This window comes from Rhinolophus hipposideros (assembly GCF_964194185.1).
Source record: "Rhinolophus hipposideros genome assembly, chromosome: 10".
Classification (NCBI taxonomy): Eukaryota; Metazoa; Chordata; class Mammalia; order Chiroptera; family Rhinolophidae; genus Rhinolophus; species Rhinolophus hipposideros.
Genome location: NC_138056.1, coordinates 84,355,338 through 84,373,134, shown reverse-complemented (window position 1 = coordinate 84,373,134; position 17,797 = coordinate 84,355,338). Strand labels below are relative to the sequence as shown.

The window sequence follows — 17,797 nt, the reverse complement described above, 5'->3', positions numbered from 1 at the left end:
CAAATACGTTGGACATAAAAGGATTAGAGTGATAAAAATCTAAAACTGCATTGCTCAGTAGAGTAGCCACCACTGGTCAGATTTTGGTATTGCACATTTGAAATGTAAGCAGAGCACCTGAGGAACTGAATTTTGAATTTAGTTTGTATTTACATTTAAAAACTGAGGCAGTGTGCAAGAGTTTTACGCCAACTGAGGGAGTTAGCCAACTACAAAGTTAGAGCACAGTCTCTAAGACCACCCTCACTTCTGATATCAACTGAAAATTAGAGAAATTCTCAAAACCTTTGATAATTTGCTAAAAAGGACACATGGAATTCACTGAAAGTTACAATGCTCACAGTTATAGTTTGTTACAGGGAAACATTGCAGATTAAAATCAGCTACGGGAAGAAGCACAAAGTCCATGAGAAGTACCATCCGCAAAGCTTTTGTTTTCCTCTCCCTGTGAAATCTGGATGTGTCGCTCTCCGGGTACTGACGTGTGATAATATGCATAGAGCATTGCCAATAGGGAACCTCAGCCGAGGTTCAGTTTTGATTCTGCGTGGGCTTGGTCCACATGGTTGATCTCTGTCTCCAGGTCAATTGATACTGCATGACTCAAATCTCCCACCCTAAGTCACATCGTTGGTCTTTCTAGTGTGGCCAGACCCCACCCGGAGACTGTGTGGGTATGGCCAGTCCAATGCTAAATTATTTTGTTAGGTTATTTGGCATGACCCAAAACTCCCAGGCAGACACTCCCATCAGGCATAATGTTTCAGGGGGGCTGAGATTACTGCCCAGAAGCTCGGGGAAAGGCCAGACTTTCACTTCGGGCAAGACCAAATTCTTTACTACATGCAGTATAAAATATTTTTTCATTAAACACAACTCTTATTTTGGTAAAATTACATTTCACCTTGACTACAGACAGTTAGGTGTCTGAAATGTGATACACTGTAAGTATAAAGTAGACTCTCGAGTCTGAAGACTTAGAGTGAAGAAAAGAAAACATCTCATTGTTAATGTTTATGTTGGTTGCGTATTGTATTGATTTTATTTTTCATATATTGGGTTAAATAAAATCTATTAACATCAATTTCAAAATGAGTGATTCTTTTACTTTTATCCCTCCAATGGCTTTTATTTTATTATTTTTTAAATTTAAAACATTTTTAACTTACCGTTGCTACACAATATTATATTAGTTTCAGGTGTAGACATTTATGTAACTTAGAAAGTGGTCACCCCAACAAGTCTAGTACCCACCTGACACCACACGTAGTTGTTACCATTTTATCCCCTGTGTTCCGTCGGCTGTACCTTACATCCCCGTGACTTTTTTTTATAACTAGCAGTTTGTACATCTTAATCCCTTCCCTTTGCCACCCATCCCCCAAACCCCCCTCTCATCTGGCAACCATCAAAATATTCTTTGTATCTACGTATGAGTTTCTTTTTACTTTTTCATGTGATTACTAGAAAATCTTAAACTATATCAATGGCTCATATCTTATTTCTTTTCAACATTGCTTATTTAGAATGCGATTTTAAGAGAGGGGGGAATATACTATTAGAGTTCAGAATTTCAAAGGCAGAAAAATAATCAAGCAAAGACAGGTCCAAGATGTGGCCATAGCTGAACTTTGATGGAATTATATATAGGTCACTCACTGGAGATAAAGAAAGTTCAAGGACTTAAGAGGTTAAATTGTCAAATAGATTATCGTCATGGATGTTGATATTGATATTGCCTAAGTGCCTGACAGAATCTTGGTGGAGCAGTAGACTCTGAACTGTATTTCAGGGTCTGATAACTGCGAAGGCCAAGAAGGGGTTGGTTTACCATATTCCCAAGCATGTACCATAGAAGTGTGAAGCTAGTGGGGACTTAGAAGAGCTTATATTATTTCCTAACTCCTATTGGAATACTGTCCTGTTTTTCTTCAAGAGGTTTAAAAAGGAGTCACTAGTCTCAGAATGGGTTGGAAGGGTGATCATCAGTAGGGGTCAGGGGCACAAGATACAAAAGACTTGCTATCCTTTGCCCTATTCAATGCTCTCTGACCTCAGCTTTTTCTTCTCTCCCCATTTTCATATTGACATCTCCTTTTTGTTCATTTAAGTCTCCAGTATGGTCCCAGTTTAAGGCCTTTAAATATTCCATTTTCTTCTTCCTGAAATACTTTTTCTAGATATTCACGTGTCTCTCCTTCCATTTCTTTCAGGTCTCAATTTTATCAAATGTTGCCTTATTAGGTCTTTGCCAGCCATGCTGTCTAAAATTTTATTCTTCTTACTGGCCATTACTCTCTTCTTGGTTCTTATCACCATATGCTTATTGTCTCACCTTACTAAAATGTAAACATCATGAGAGTAAGGACTTGATCATTTTTAAGCCTTGCTAAATCTCTCGTACTTACAATACTACCCACAGTGAATACATACTCAATAAATAATTGTTGATCAGTTGAATGAAAAAATTAAGTGACAAAGAATGTCACTAGGTCGCAGATTGTGGCATTTGAATCTTATTCCTCTGTGTCCCCATTGTTTAATGTGGTTGTCTATCATATAGTAGGCACTCAGTAAATTAATTTCATTGTGTCACAATGCAATTAACCAAGTCGAGCATGGAATTTTCATGTTATTCCATAACATTTTAGTTGAATGAGTTTTTGATGGGTGGAAACACCTTTTTGTTTTCTGGATAACTTCAGAGCAAGTCACATGGAAGATTATGAATGAGCATTTATTATTCATTCGGTTGATTTATTGAGGTGATTTTTGCATACTATTCAGCGCTGTATCATAAAGGGGTAGCATGACAATGTGGGCCTGTTTAATTTTACAAACAGAACTGAGAAACTGGCTAGTTTTGTAAACCACTAAACTCATAATTTAAAACTTCCACAGTGATTTCTTTAGATATATATCCCCAAACTTCCTATTTGAGACTATAAAGTCATAAATCCAGCACTTTATCAAGAAGTTTCCTGAATACCAGGCAGAACTCATAGGCGTTCAGAATAAGTTACTAGGTTAACACTAGTTTGTTGAAGTGTGTGTGATTTATGATGGACATTCTCAATATCTTAAAAAATAATATTTCCTAACGATGCCAGCATTCATGGAACCCAGAACTTCTCACAAAGTTGTCTGTCTATGCTATGAGACACTCAATGACTAACTACTAAGGCAGAGAATGGGAAAGACTAAATTACATAACCATTCTGTCCCAGATGTTGTGTTAAGTGTTTCATATACTTGTATACAAGTATTATCTTGCACCAGAGACCCCTTAAACTCTCCTCTTTTTTTTTCTTTGGATTCTTTTTTTCTTTTTGCTCTTTTGATTGCGTGTTTTCTGCTACCTTACCTTCCAACTCGCTGATTTGATGCTCTGCTTCATCTCATCTACTGTTGATTCCTTCTCATGTATTCTTCATTTCAGTTATTGTATTCTTCATTTCTGACATTTTTTTAAAATTTATTGGGGTGACAATTGTTAGTGAAATTACATAATTTCAGGTGTACAATTCTGTATTATATCATCTTTAAATCCCACTATGTGTTCACCACCCAGAGTCATTTCTCCTTCCATCACCATATATTTGATCCCCCTTACCCTCATCTCCCACCCCCCACCCCCTTACCCTCTGGTAACCACTAAACTATTGTCTGTGTCTATGAGTTTTGTTTCTCATTTGTTTGTCTTGTTCTTTTGTTGTTTTTGGTTTATATACCACATATCAGTGAAATCATAGGGTTCTCTGCTTTTTCTGTCTGACTTATTTCGCTTAGCATTATACTCTCAAGATCCATCCATGTTGTCACAAATGTTCCTATATCATCTTTTCTTACCGCCGAATAGTATTCCATTGTGTATATATACCACAATTTCTTTATCTATTCATCTATCGAAGGGCATTTTGGTTGTTTCATATGTCTTGGCCACCGTAAACAAAGCTGCAATGAACATTGGAGCACACGTGTCTTTATGGATAAATGTTTTCAGATTTTTTGGGTAGATACCGAGGAGAGGGATTGCTGGGTCATATGGTAATTCTATTCGTAATTTTTTGAGGAACCTCCACACTGCTTTCCATAGCGGCTGCACCAGTCTGCATTCCCACCAACAGTGTATGAGGGTTCCTTTTTCTCCACAGCCTCTCCAACACTTGTTACTATTTGTCTTGTTGATGATAGCCATTCTGCCTGGGTTAAGGTGATATCTCATTGTGGTTTTTATTTGCATTTCTCTGATGATTAGTGATGCTGAGCATTTTTTCATATGTCTATTTGCCATTTGTATGTCCTCTTTGGAGAAATGTCTCCAGGTCCTCTGCTCATTTTTCAATTGGGTTGTTTGTTTTTTTGTTGTTGAGTTTCATGAGTTCCTTGTATATTTTGGATATTAGACCCTTATCGGAGGAACTGTTTGCAAAAATCTTCTCCCATTCAGTCGGTTGCCTCTTTATTTTGTCGATGGTTTCTTTTGCTGTGCAGAAGCTTTTAAGTTTCATATAGTCCCATTTGTTTATTTTAGCTTTTACTTCCATTGCCTTTGGAGTCAAATTCATAAAATGCTCTTTGAACCCAAGGTCCGTAAGTCTAGTACCCATGTTTTCTTCTATGCAGTTTATTGTGTCAGGTCTTATGCTTAAGTCTTTGATCCATTTTGAATTAATTTTGGTACACGATGACAGATAGCAGTCCAGTTTCATTCTTTTGCACGTGGCTATCCAATTCTCCCAGCACCATTTATTGAAGAGGCTGTCTTTCCTCTATTGTATGTTTTTAGCTTCTTTGTCAAAAATTATCTGTTTCTGACATTTTTTTAATGTGTTCTATCTTCATTTTTATGTTTCCTATCTCTCTGTTGAAGTTTTCCCTGAGATCATTGAGCATTCTTACAACCAGTGTTTTGAACTCTGTGTCTGGTAGATTGCTTGTCTCCATTTTGTTTAGCTCTTTTTCTGGAGCTTTGTTCTGTTCTTTCATTTGGTACATGTTTCTGTCGCTCCACCTTGGCTGTCTCCCTGTGTTTGTTTCTATGTATTAGGTAGAGCATGTCTGCCAGTCTTAGTAGAGTGACATTGTGTAGTAAGTGTCCTGTGTGGCCCAGTGGCTCAGTCTCCTGGTCATCTGAGCTGAGTGTTCCAGGTGTGTCCCTTGTGTGGGTTGTTTGTGTCCTCCTGTTGTGAGGCTTGATTGCTGTTGGTACATCAGTAGGAGGGGTTGACCCTCAGGCTAATTGGTTGTGAGGACTCGCTGTGACTACAGTGGAGGAGCTGTTATGCAGAGGCTGACTCTATGGCGCATGATTCACTTTAGCGTGGCTCTGGTGCCTGCCCAGTCTGCTCTTTGGGTGTGTTGTTTGTGTAAATGGTTGGGTGGTGATCTGATGTGGTCTGAAGCTGGTCACTGGATTTATGGTTTCTGGGGCTTCTTGGGAGGGTCTCTGGTGCAGGCCAACGTCAGCTGCTGCCTGTGCCCTGCCTGGGGCCACTTGGTATGAGCTACAAAGTGATCTGCTGATAGTTGCCACTTGTGCTGGGCTTGGAGGTGCCTGGGAGAGGCTAAGCTGTGAACCCAGTTGGGCTGTCACTAGTTTTTGGCTTGGGGCTGCTGAGCAAGAGGTATGGGACAGATGCTGAGGCCAGATGCTGCTTGTTTGGGGTTTGTGAAACTTTGAGAGGTTTTAAGAAAGTCCCTAGCATGAGTTAAGATAGGCTGTTTGTATGGAAAAGCCACTGGAAGAGGCTTGGGTGGTCCCGAAAGTTGGGTGGGGGCAGGGTCACAGGGAGTCACCAGGGTTTGGCCAAAGAATGGTGTTAGCTAGGTTGATGGTGATTCCGATACGATGTCTGCCTGTGTCTGCCTGTGTCTGCGTGCTGGGTGGGGGGAGCACTCAACAAAGGAACAATGACTTCTGCCATCACTTCTGTCTCGGAGAAAGCTGCCCCTCCGGCCATCACTCTGAACCCAGACAATTCAGTTCCTCCCTTGTGCCATTCTAGCTGCTGCTGCAGCACTGGAACTCTGAATGAGTGATTCCATCCGCATGTATGTCTGTGTGGGGGCCCTTTAAGTAGAACACCTGGTTCTCCAGCAGCCCTCCATCTGACACAGCCTCAATCTGCTGGTTTTCACATCCAGAAGTTGGGGGGACTTCCATCTCCAGCACCAGAACCCTGGACTGTGGAGCCTGATGTGGGGCTGGGCCACCTTGATCCACAAGGAAAACCTCCACAGCCGAGATATCTCTCCCAATTTGAACCCCCACACATCGATGTGGGACCAACTCATTCTGCATCTCTGCCTCTTCTACGAGTCTTGATGTGGCATCTTCTATATATCCTTAGTAATAGGACTTCTGTTTAGTTAGGTTTCCATCAGTTCTCAATGATGGTTGTTCTTTAGTTGTAATTTTAGTGGTACCTTAGTTGTAATTTTGATGTGTTCGTACTTGGAGGCAAGCACAACTTGTGTTTACCTATTCTTCCATCTTGACTGGAAGCCCTGTGTTTTCTTAAATGTATTAATCACAATCATTTTGAAATCTGTGCTTGCTAATTCTCATATCTGTGGCATCTCTGGTTCTGCTTCTGTTGAGTTTAATTACTTGATTATCAGTTACTTTTTCTGCTTCTTCCCATGTCTAGTAATTTTTCCTTGTATGTTGGATATTAAGGGTGACATATTATAGAAACTCTGGATTACATTGTCTTCTGTAGTGGTGAGATTGTTATGGCAGGTGGTTAAGTTACCGATGGATCAACTTGATCATATTGATTCTTGACTTGAGGCTTTGTTAGGGTGCTTCTGTTTTTGTTTTGCCCTTACAACTATGGCACAGCCCTTATTCCTAGAGTCTTGTCTTCTGGGGTCTCAGCTGAGTGCCTAGAATATTAACAAAGTTATGTTCCTTGTAAGCCGAACCTGAACTTCATCATGTTATGAGCACTGTGTAACATGTAAAATTTTCGTTTCAGTTTTCGTCCTGCGAGAAATTGTTTCTGCTAAGCCTCCCATAGTCTTGCTTTGTACATGGGCAATGTGTGAGTTGGCCAAGGACCTGAGTAGCATTACACATGCTAATTTTTGATGTTCTTTTCTGCTTCTCCCTCCTTCTCTGCTATCCTGCCTAAAGTCAAGCTTCCTTAGTAACCCCTAACTCTGATCTGTTTCTCTACCCTGACCTAGTTCTCTTTGCTAGGGTTCTGTTTCCTTAAGTTGTGGTTTGGGGTGAATATGGGGCTCACCTCTGATGCATTCTTTCTCTGAAGAATCATAGCCTTTTGTTGGTTATTGTCCAATGTCTGCAGACAGTCCAACTTTTATATTTGGGTAAAGTGGAAGAGTAAATCCAGTGTCAGCTGTTTCATAATCAAAACTGTAATTTACAATACCATGCTTACAGCCAATAAAATTAACAATAAATTTTTAACAATAGGTAGGGCATGTTTAGCTTCCTCCAGTTGTCTCAAAACATCTTTTTTAGTTTGTTCAAATCATGATGTAACAAAGTACATACTTCATTGAGTTGATGTCTTTAATTTTTAATTTGCAACACCTTCCTTCTGCAAACACTCGCATTTTTTTCTATGCCATTTATTTTTTGAAGAAACTGGATTGTCTTGTGATATTTCCCATACTCTGGATTTGGGTCCTTATTGTGTCATTTAACACATTCCTCTACCTCACTATTTCTCATAAAGTGGTTTGATTAAATACGGGTCAATTTGGACAGGGCGGGGGCAAAAATACTTCATAGTCTTCCTGTTGCATCATTTCAAGTGTTGTAGAATGTCTGGTTTCTCCACTTTTAGTGATGTATAAAGTTTTATAAAGTTTCCCATCAACCTCTGACCTAATGTTTTAGCCACTCTTATTATTTAATTGCCTAGATACATTATTTCATTAGAAGTTGCAAAATGGTAATTTTCTAATTCATTCTTTCTGCATTTATTAGCTATAATTCTTCTGTAAAGAACTTTGCCTATAAACTATTTAGAAACTATAATAAAGGTAAAATATTTTACCTTGATTCTTTTCTTTCATGTGTTAAATTTCAGATTAATAAATTGGCATCCTAGCAATCTCCAGTTGTCACCAGTGAGGTGATTTTATTTGTTTATTTTGTAATATCATTATGAACTTATGAATTTTAATACATTTGATGTATTTTAGTCCACTGAGTCATTTACAGGTTTATGCTCAAATTATTCCACTTAGCCAGTAGGAGTCTTTTCAAGTTGACTCCTGTGTCCTTTTGACGCAGTCCCAAGTCTGATAGCTTCCTTACTTCTCGGTAAGGTGTCCCAAGCTTACCTTGAACATATCCTGTCTCAGACCTGGAATCAAACATTTCTCCTAGGAGCTCTGGTTCCTTCAAGTGGAAGAAAGCATTTGGAGGCCCTAGGATGCTCATTGTGGCGACTGGTTGTCATTGCCTAGAGGTCTTTTCAGGGTACAGAGATAAGAAATATATATTTTTCATATAGAGAAAAGTAAAAGATGAATTTGTACTAACATTTCAATTGAAATTTAGGATTCCAGGTTTTTACTTAACTTCTTTAATATTATGTATTTATATTGCTTTTCTCTTATGCTGAAAATTGTGGTTCCAAATGACTTCAACATAATTACATACTTTTTATGAGACTGAGGGCAAGATTGATTCAGACCAATACCAGTATTACTACAAATATTAAGGAGACTACTGGTTCTTTTTGTCCTTAGGATATATTCTATTAAGGATGCATAGGAAAAATACTGTGTTTTATCGTTACTTTAAAAATTATTTTCTGGTTGATTATGTCATAACTTGCAGTTAGGTTCCTTTTTTTCCAGTTTGCTTTCAATTTTTAAAATTTCTTTTTCTTGTTTGATTCAATTCTGCATTGTTTGAGTTATTTAAGACATGTTTCCAAGGTTAAAACTATAAAACTGGATAGTTTCAGAAAAGTTTAGATTCTACCCCTTTTTCTATCCTCCATAAGTGACCATTTTTAGAAGTTTTTCGCTTAATATTACTCCTTTTGGGAAAAAAATTTGTATACATGTTCACACACATGCATATTTGTATTTCCTCTTCTTTCCTACTCGAATGGAAGCACACTATGCCTATCTTCTACACCTTGCAAGGATTCGTGGACCAAAACCTATCCATGGACCAAGAATCCCTGGTTGAGAAGGGAAGACACACATGTTAAGAAATAACTGTAATACAATTGTTCACTGATTCTGTAGAGAGGTATATAGATTTAATGCCATTAGACACAAATTATGGAGCAGTTCTTCTAGGGTAAGTGAGTAAATAAGGAAAAGTTTCAGAGAAATGACCTTTGAGCTGGATTTTTTTCTTTTTTAAGATTTTATTGGGGAATGGAACAGGACTTTATTGGGGAACAGTGTGTACTTCCAGGCCTTTTTTCCAAGTCAAGTTGTTGTCCTTTCAGTCTTAGTTGTGGAGGGCGCAGCTCAGCTCCAGGTCCAGTTGCTGTTGCTAGTTGCAGGGGTTGCAGCCCACCCTCCATTGCAGGAGTCGAACTGGCAACCTTGTGGTTGAGAGGACGCGCTCCAACCAATCGAGCCATCCGGGAAGCAGCTCAGCTCAAGGTGCCGTGTTCAATCTTAGTTGCAGGGGGCAGAGCCCACCATCCCTTGCAGGACTTGAAGAGTTGAACCGGCAACCTTGTGCTTGAGAGCCCACTGGCCCATGTGGGAATCGAACCGGCAGACTTCGGAGTTAGGAGCACGGAGCTCCAACCACCTGAGCCACTAGGCTGGCCCTGAGCTGGATTTTAAAGAATGAGCTTGATTGGAGCCTGCAGATTATGCTAGGAATCGAAGAAGAATCTCTGTATTACAAAATTAGCCAACTCACTTTTGCTATTCGTATGCTGGTGTAGCACAAGAAACATTTGCACTACATCAGGAAAGTCTGAATAACATCCTTGAAAGGCCTTTTGGAATATATGGGATCCTGTTTCACAGGCTGCCTGGGCTTATGTTTAGTCTAGAAGTATTTTTTAAAGAATCTGTATGAAAACAAATCCTCCTTTTATACATTAATGTGAATGAACTTCGTATAAAAAGAATAGCATGTTTTTAAATAAAGACTTAACATAAGCAGTGCTTAGTTTATAAACTTTGTTTAGTGGAGAAATGAAGAATAAAAAATGTTTTTTAAAAGTTTATAGTCTTTTCTCTGATTGGTACTCCTTGAGCTAATCTGTAATTATTAAGCATCCATCATATACAGAGCAGTCTGTTGTATGTAGTAAGGAGACATAGGAAAAAATAGCAGTGGTTCTAGTTTAAAACTTAAAACTAAATCATATCTTGTTTCACAAAGAAATTGTGTTTTCTCAAAACCTTGAGGAAAAAGTTTAATTTTTTTGGAATAGACAGAAGAAAATATAGTGTGCTTTTTGCTTTTATACCTGCAGGAATACTCAGTAATGAGTAACTCCCAATAATTCTGAATCTTGATTGCAGAGTAGTTCCACAAATGTACACGTGTCATAAGATGACGTATACAAGTATTCACCCATTGTTCCCATGTCAAATTTTGAGTTTTGATATTATTCGATAATTATGTAAGATCTAACCATTGGGGGAAACTGGGTGAGGAATACATGAGATCTCCCTGTAATAGCTTTACAACTTCCTGTGAATCTGTAATTATTTCAAAATAAAAGTTTTTTAAAAGGGATTATTACTCTGGCTGTTGTTTTGAGAGTAGATCACCGGGGGCCAAAGGCAGAAATAGGCATACTAGTTAGGAGTGATATTAGGAAGCTATTCAAGACTCCAGGAGGAAGATAATGGCTCTTGGACGCCATTGGTATCACTAGAGTAGGGTGAGGATAGGGGTGAGAAATAGTTGAATTCTGGATCTATTTTGAAGGTAGAGTTAATAAAATTTGCTGATGGTTTGAATGTGTGGTATGGGAGAAAGAGCATAAAAGATGACACCAAAATTTTTGGCAACTGGAAGAATGAAGAAAAGAGATAGTAACAGGAAACAGCAACAGTAAAGAAGCCTCCTATGAAGTAGTTGGATTCTTCGGAAGGGAAACAAAATAACAAACCCTCTTCCTCTAGTCAGTGGCAGCTTGGGGCCTACAAGAGTTAGGGACAGTATGATATTAAAATGAGCACACTCTTGTTAACCTCCCAGGTAGCTGAGTTATATTGGCCTGGCCCTACCTCTTTTGGAAAGAAGCATTTGTTTTCATAAACAAGAAGTCTCCATGAGCATGGAAAGAAGAAATGATAGAAGAGAGTGGCAAAGCAAAGAACTGCTTGCTGTGGTTAGCTTGGAATTGGCAGACTTTTTCAGGTAGCTGCCTAAGCTTAGCACACATGCTGCCTTTTCCCCATTCTAGACTAGGTTATTTCTTCATCATGAAAAATGAAAAGCTTTTGCCCTGCTGCTTGACCTCCTGTCAGGGTACGTTCATTTTCAGCTAGTGTTCTGGATCAGTTTTTAGTTGTAGCCTTACTTAGCAGACAAATGGGGACACTGTCTGTTTATAGTGGGAAAGTGACTTATTTAAAGAAATGTTGGCTCCCCACCACTATCCCATTAGTGGCATGCCTCTGACACTCCAGTGAATCTGGGCTAGGGAAGTTAAGACTGCCTTATGTGTATTTTTGCATATTGAAAGGTTAGAATATAAATGTACCACAAGATATTTCTTCCTGAGTCAGATTGGAACAAAATTGCAAACTGAATTCTGAAGCAAACTTTATACATGCTGGTGCTCGAAATACTTTTGAAACTTCTGAATTTATTTCCTCCACTTCTAATAATACTATTGTTCATGAAGTATATAAATCCCATAGTGTCACTAACTTGTGTGTGTGTGTGTGCGTGTGTGTATGTGTGTGTGTGAGGATGAGCAGATAAAATAGGTTAAAGAAATCCAGTACCAAGTGGTTCATGATGGTTGGAAAGTGAGAAGGAGAACTTCAGACTCTACTTTGGTAAGAGCTTGAAACAGGAGAACCATTTTCTGCTTTTAACCGAGAGTCACCTCATCCTTGTCTGGTTTGAAATGGTTGGAATGAAGTTGTGACAGAGAAAAACTTTAAATTTGCTGAGACATAGAGTGACCACTAAGTAGATAAGTAGTTAACTGATAGTGTCAAAGGACTTAGCTGTTTATGCAGCAGGTGTTCAACTGAAGATTGTTTAGACTGGGGCTGGGAGGAGTGTGGGAATAGCGGAAGCTAGGGTCATGGCTACAGTGTCACGTTTGGGACTGAAGATGTGGGTGGCATCTCACCCAGTATTTAGGAGAGCTGCCTCACTGAACTGCCTGGAAGAAGCAGACTACTCTTTAGAGTTCCTTGCGGCTGGGGTTTATCCTGACAAGATTCAGAATATATTTTACTTTAAATATCGAGTGGTTCAAGAGCCATTTCGTTTCATTTGCCTTTCTGAAATTACCCCAGTATTTATTCAAATGCTGTGACTTCATTAAGTCCAGTCTGGGCTACTGCTTTGGGTTTCCTCGCTGAAAGTAAAATATCACATTTGAGCTTGAAGAATTTTTGCTTACTGCCTGTAGAGCACACATGAACATAAAGGAGCTATTTGTCCTCTGGCAGCTGAAAGGCAATTTCAGCGGGAACTGAAAACCACTATAGGCTGCTGGCTTCCTGGCACACCCACTAGACCCAGTAGGTTTATACTGAAAGCAAACTAACGGGATAGGGGGTGGGGGTGGTACTAAGATGGGCAAAAATAAAAGCAGAGGCTAAAGTCTGAATGACATTGAGCCACTAAGCTGTTCCTGTATGTGGAAAAGAGCATAATGCTCCCAAAGAGCAGACAACTGGACCATCAAACACAATGGCTAGGAGAAAACATCTGATGTCCGCCGCCAACTTTTTTGTTTTTAGTGATTGTATATTTTCTTTATATTCACAAATGTAAGGATACTATAAATATCTTTAGGGAAAATAGTATATAGTTTAAGCTGTCTTATTCACTGTGCTGTCACAAATACCTTTTAACTACAACTGTATAACAGTGACAATCGATGTATATAATAATCATCTTCAAGCACTACACCATCCCGAAGAGCCTCATAATCTGTTAATCAAATGCTTAAATATTCTCCATACAGCATTGAGTAGACCTTTAAGAATAGCTTTATAAATGTCTTTAAAGTTATGTCATATATAACTCTTAATCAAAACACAAGTTTATTCCCAAATCAGCTATCCTTTCTTTGGCCATAGCATGTAACACAGTTTATTTCTATTTAGCAGCTCAAGAGGTGAGGATATGGGCAGTATAAATGATTTGTCCAAGGACAGCATGTGTCATTGTAGAGAGAACTGGGCTGCATTCCACCAGCTCCTAGCCTGTGTTTTGAGAATTTTGAGAATTTTCCAATCATTTTAGGAAAACAAAGTACTTAGAAAATACAGAGGTTTTTTTAAATAAAAGAAAATCACTTATTTTAGAAATCACTAAATTAATCATTCTGTTGTTTTTAAGAAGCTCTTTGATGTGTTCTGGTAATTAGTATTTACTGCCAGACGAATGTCTCTTGGGCATTTTAATTAAGGGGTGGGTTGGCCAAATGAGCTTCTGATGGTAAACCTTCATAAGGGTTTATTTTTATGTTTCTCAAGAATGGCTGTCTCTTCAAAGCTCTTTAATTAGACAAAGTTTAGCAGCTAAACATATTATTAGAATAATTAGGCCTTGGGTTAAGAAAAACGGGGGGTCAAAAGAGCAGGTGAAATAAAACATAACGTGTACATCTGATCGATGTCCAGTTCTTTAACAACTTATATTGTTACTATCCCTAGTTAGGGACTTTGTGTTGTTTCAAGTTCATTTGACAGGTCTCACCAAAAGCCTAAACACACCAGAGTGTGAGCTCATTTATCTCCACTTCTAAACTCCCATAAAAAGCTGTATTCCAGTTGTCTTAACTTCTAAGCAGAAGACTTCTTGTTTTCTCCTTGTTTACTAAATTGGTAATCTTGGCCATGATAATGATTATTTTTGAGGGAAATGCTTCAAAGATCTTATGTGTGGATCATTGATAACCATACCAATTATAGCAATTCCTTTGGGGGGGCGGGGGCGGGAGTCTTTCTTAATAAATCACTATATTTCTGGTCTCAAATTTTATGTTCTTTGTGGTCAGAATATAGTTTGAATTATTTGAAAATCCACTATGTAGATGGATTGTCATTTAGATCCCCTTCTTCACGTCCCCCACCCCCAGTTTCTGGTTGTAAGCTCTTAGTCTTAGCAGTCATTACCAGTACATTAAATACGTTTTATTCCAAACTTCCTCTTTGTAATGAAGAACAGATATACTCGACTGTCCTATTGGTGACTGAGATGGCACCAAAACGTTTGAGTCGTATTACTAAAACTGCTATTGATAAACACTAATACATTTATTTATATTGTCTAATTTTTCACTGTTCCACTATCTCAGGATACTTATAATGGCAAATGAGTTGGTTTAAGAATAGTGCTGATGGTGAAACTATTAGAAATTTCAAACAGAGCAAATTGTATTATCGCTAACATTTCTAATCCTGTCAGCTGTTATGACCTGCCTGTATATGTTGTTGGTTACATGAAGAACTAGGTTAAGGATATGTATGTCATTGGTTCAGTATAAACCTACTGCCACTACTAGAAAAAAATACTTAAAGAACTTATGGTATTGCTTATAGGTCAATCATTTCATTTTTAAATGTAGAAGATAGCCTGATTTATTGTATTACAAAGTTAATCACATGTAAATTCTTTTGCTGTATACCTTAGTTAGCAACATAGCCAATGAAATTATTTAAAGTAGTAGAAAATTTACTTGGTTTTCTATCGATGTTATCTGTAAAATTAATAATATAGTTTTAATATTACTTAGTAAGCACAATAAATGCGATGTAACGATGGGTGCTGGCATACTATTATGCATTACAGAGATTAGTCACCAAATAAATACGTTTTTATGTCAAACTGTAAAACTGAGAAAGCAGAAGAGATATTAGCCTAAACAGAGTCCTGTATAAGCAGTTTTTCCCCCCGAGTGATGACTAATTTCTTTCCACTCTTTCTGAAATTATTGATTATTGTGACTCTGCTTTTAGACTCACCCTTTAGCACAGGAAATATTGTTGATACTTATCTTCAAGTGTGTGTGTGCTGAGTATATGTAAACTTTTGCAGTGGAGATATGAAAAGGAAGGTGTTAGGTGTTATTTATGATCTTTGAAAAATAGCGTTATGTCCCTCAGAACTCTTTTTTTCCCCCCTATGGTAAGGCAAGTGTATTCTTATGCATACTTATATATAACAGGATGTCTACTTAAAATACTTTGCGAACTGATTATTAATGAATTTTCATAGCTACACACCAGGACTGTACGTGTGCTGTTTTGTACTTTTTATTTCACTTCTTTTAACTCATTCATTTGGGGGTCCCCCTTGCATCCTTCCCTACACCTACCTTTTGAAATTATACGTGTTCAAAATGAGAACTGTGTTCTTCCTCCATGCAGACCACCTGGTGGCCCATGGAAGAATGGCAGAAAAGGAGGCCCGCCGGAAGTTCAAACAGATCGTCGCCGCTGTATTTTTTTGTCACTGTCGGAACATTGTTCACCGTGATCTAAAAGCTGAAAATTTGCTTCTGGACGCCAATCTGAATATCAAAATAGCAGGTGAGAGGCATGTTGAGGATGTGAAATAGGAATAAAGGAGCTTGTCCTTCAGGGTTCTTAAAGCAAGGGATTGTCTGTTTCTGTCTATTCAGAAAGAAATATTGTGCAAATAAAGGATTTTGTTTGTATGTGGCTTGAAAACTGATAAGTTTTCAAAATATATTTATGTTGTTTTTCATGTAGTATTAGATGGAAAGTTGCTAGGAGGAAAGAAGGAAAAGGATGATATTTAAAATTCTGTTATTTTGGTTGACAGTTACCTTTTAAATAATAAGGAATAAAATATAAAATAAAGTAGGAAGAAAAACTGCTAAAATTATATACCCTCTCAGCGTCACTTGAGATGGTTAACTTATGTCACTGCTAATACACAGCATACTTACCCTAAAGACTGTAGTTTTATGGTGACTTAAGGCTAGATTTTATAGTAATTTAAAGATAGTCCATCTCTGTTTCCTCAAATTTCACTCATCTGCTTATCTGACAGTGCCTAAAAAACACTATTCACTGCCTCAGATTACTCATACTTCAATTTTAGTAAACTATCAGCATTTGCCTAATCAGTAACAAGCCCACCACCTATTGATAGAAGAAAGTGACTGCAGTCTGTATAAAAACTAAGTATGAAAATAAACCATTTTTGTTTTCTTAAAATTTTTGGTGTTGCATTATATGTTCTCCATCTCCCAGATAAAGGAGAAAATCTCATATAGAAAACTAAAGTAAAGCTAAAATATAATTGCCTTGAAAGGTCAAGGTAAAAAACACTTCTAAAGATTTCACTCTTTAATAGGGTGGGAATTGCAAGTTAATGTTTATAATATAGGTCATATTCATATTATATAAATGTGAGAGTTCATATTTATATTATATGTGTATCCTCTTCTGATAATTTCTTTTGTGTAGATAAGTCTGTTCACTTTTTCTAGGCTCTGCTTTTACACCCTTGGAACATCATCCTAGCTTTTTATGTATCTAAGTCGGCTGATGGATGTACTCTTGTTTAGAACTTTCACATAGTTCTGAGCTCTTTGAGTCCTGCACTTGCTCAGTACATAGTAGGCAGCAATTAGATGCTTTTTTGAATCTTGTATAAAATCATGTTTTCTTTTGCCATTATGTCTGTTTTATATTCTCCAAAGCTCTCTAGATGCTGGCAGTTCCCACAGAGGTAGGTAGCGTGGCAAGGCCTGGCAATTTCAAACCTTCTTTTGTAATTATTTGTTGTATTTTCCTGTTATTGCTATAACAAATTACCACAAACTTAGTGGCTTGAAATAACTCAAATTCATTATCTTACAATTCTGGGAGTCAGAAATCTGAATTGAGTCTTATGGGGCTAAACTCAAGGTATTGGTAGGACTGGTTCCTTTTGGAGGCTCTGGAGAATCCATCTCCTTGCTTTCGTTAGCTTCTAGAGGCCCCTGCATTCCTTGGCTCCTGCCCCTTCCTCACATCACTCCACCTCTTGCTTCCATTGTCATATCTCCCACTCCTAATCTGATCCTCCAACTTGTGTAGTGTAAGGATAAGGACTCACATTGGGCCCTCCTGAATAATCCATGGCTATCTCCCCATCTCAAGATCCTTAGCATATCACATCTGTAAAAGTTCCTTTTACCACTTAGGTAATACAGTCACAAATTCCATAGATTAGGACATCGATGTATTTGGGGTGGGGGGGAGGGGGGTATTATTTAGATTACCACAAATACCATAAATGTTGTTAGAGAGTCTTTGGAGTATTGATTTAGAGCTAAAAGAAGTTAAAAGAATTAAATTTCTTCTACAGTTTTATTCTACCTCCACTGACCAAAGGTTAAAAAAAATTAATGCTTCCTTGGTTCTTGATTTTGAATTTAGAATCATTTTGATTTAGTTAGGGAAATTGGTATGGCTTTTAGTTTTTGCATTGAGAAAACAAGTGTAAAAGCACCAGTCAGTGACAATTGAAATTAGAAACTCTACTGACAAATATTTGGGTAAGGAGATTTTTAAATGCTTTTCATTGTTAATAGTTAAAACAAACACATGTAGTGACAATAAGAGTTTTTACCTGCTGTTGCACAATTACAGACTTCTAGGGGTG

The 17,797-nt window shown here is 37.9% G+C and overlaps 1 protein-coding gene across 2 annotated transcripts in view; it reads left to right on the top strand.

The window, feature by feature from the left end:
- Nucleotides 1-17,797, top strand: part of SIK3 (SIK family kinase 3) — a gene marked incomplete at its 5' end in the record, with an annotated part of 242,629 nt that overhangs the window by 151,147 nt on the left and 73,685 nt on the right. For both annotated transcript variants that reach the window (XM_081064916.1, XM_081064915.1), the window contains one exon: nt 15,547-15,708. In XM_081064916.1, the coding sequence (XP_080921042.1) occupies nt 15,547-15,708 (162 nt within the window). The remainder of the gene's footprint in view (nt 1-15,546; nt 15,709-17,797) is intronic.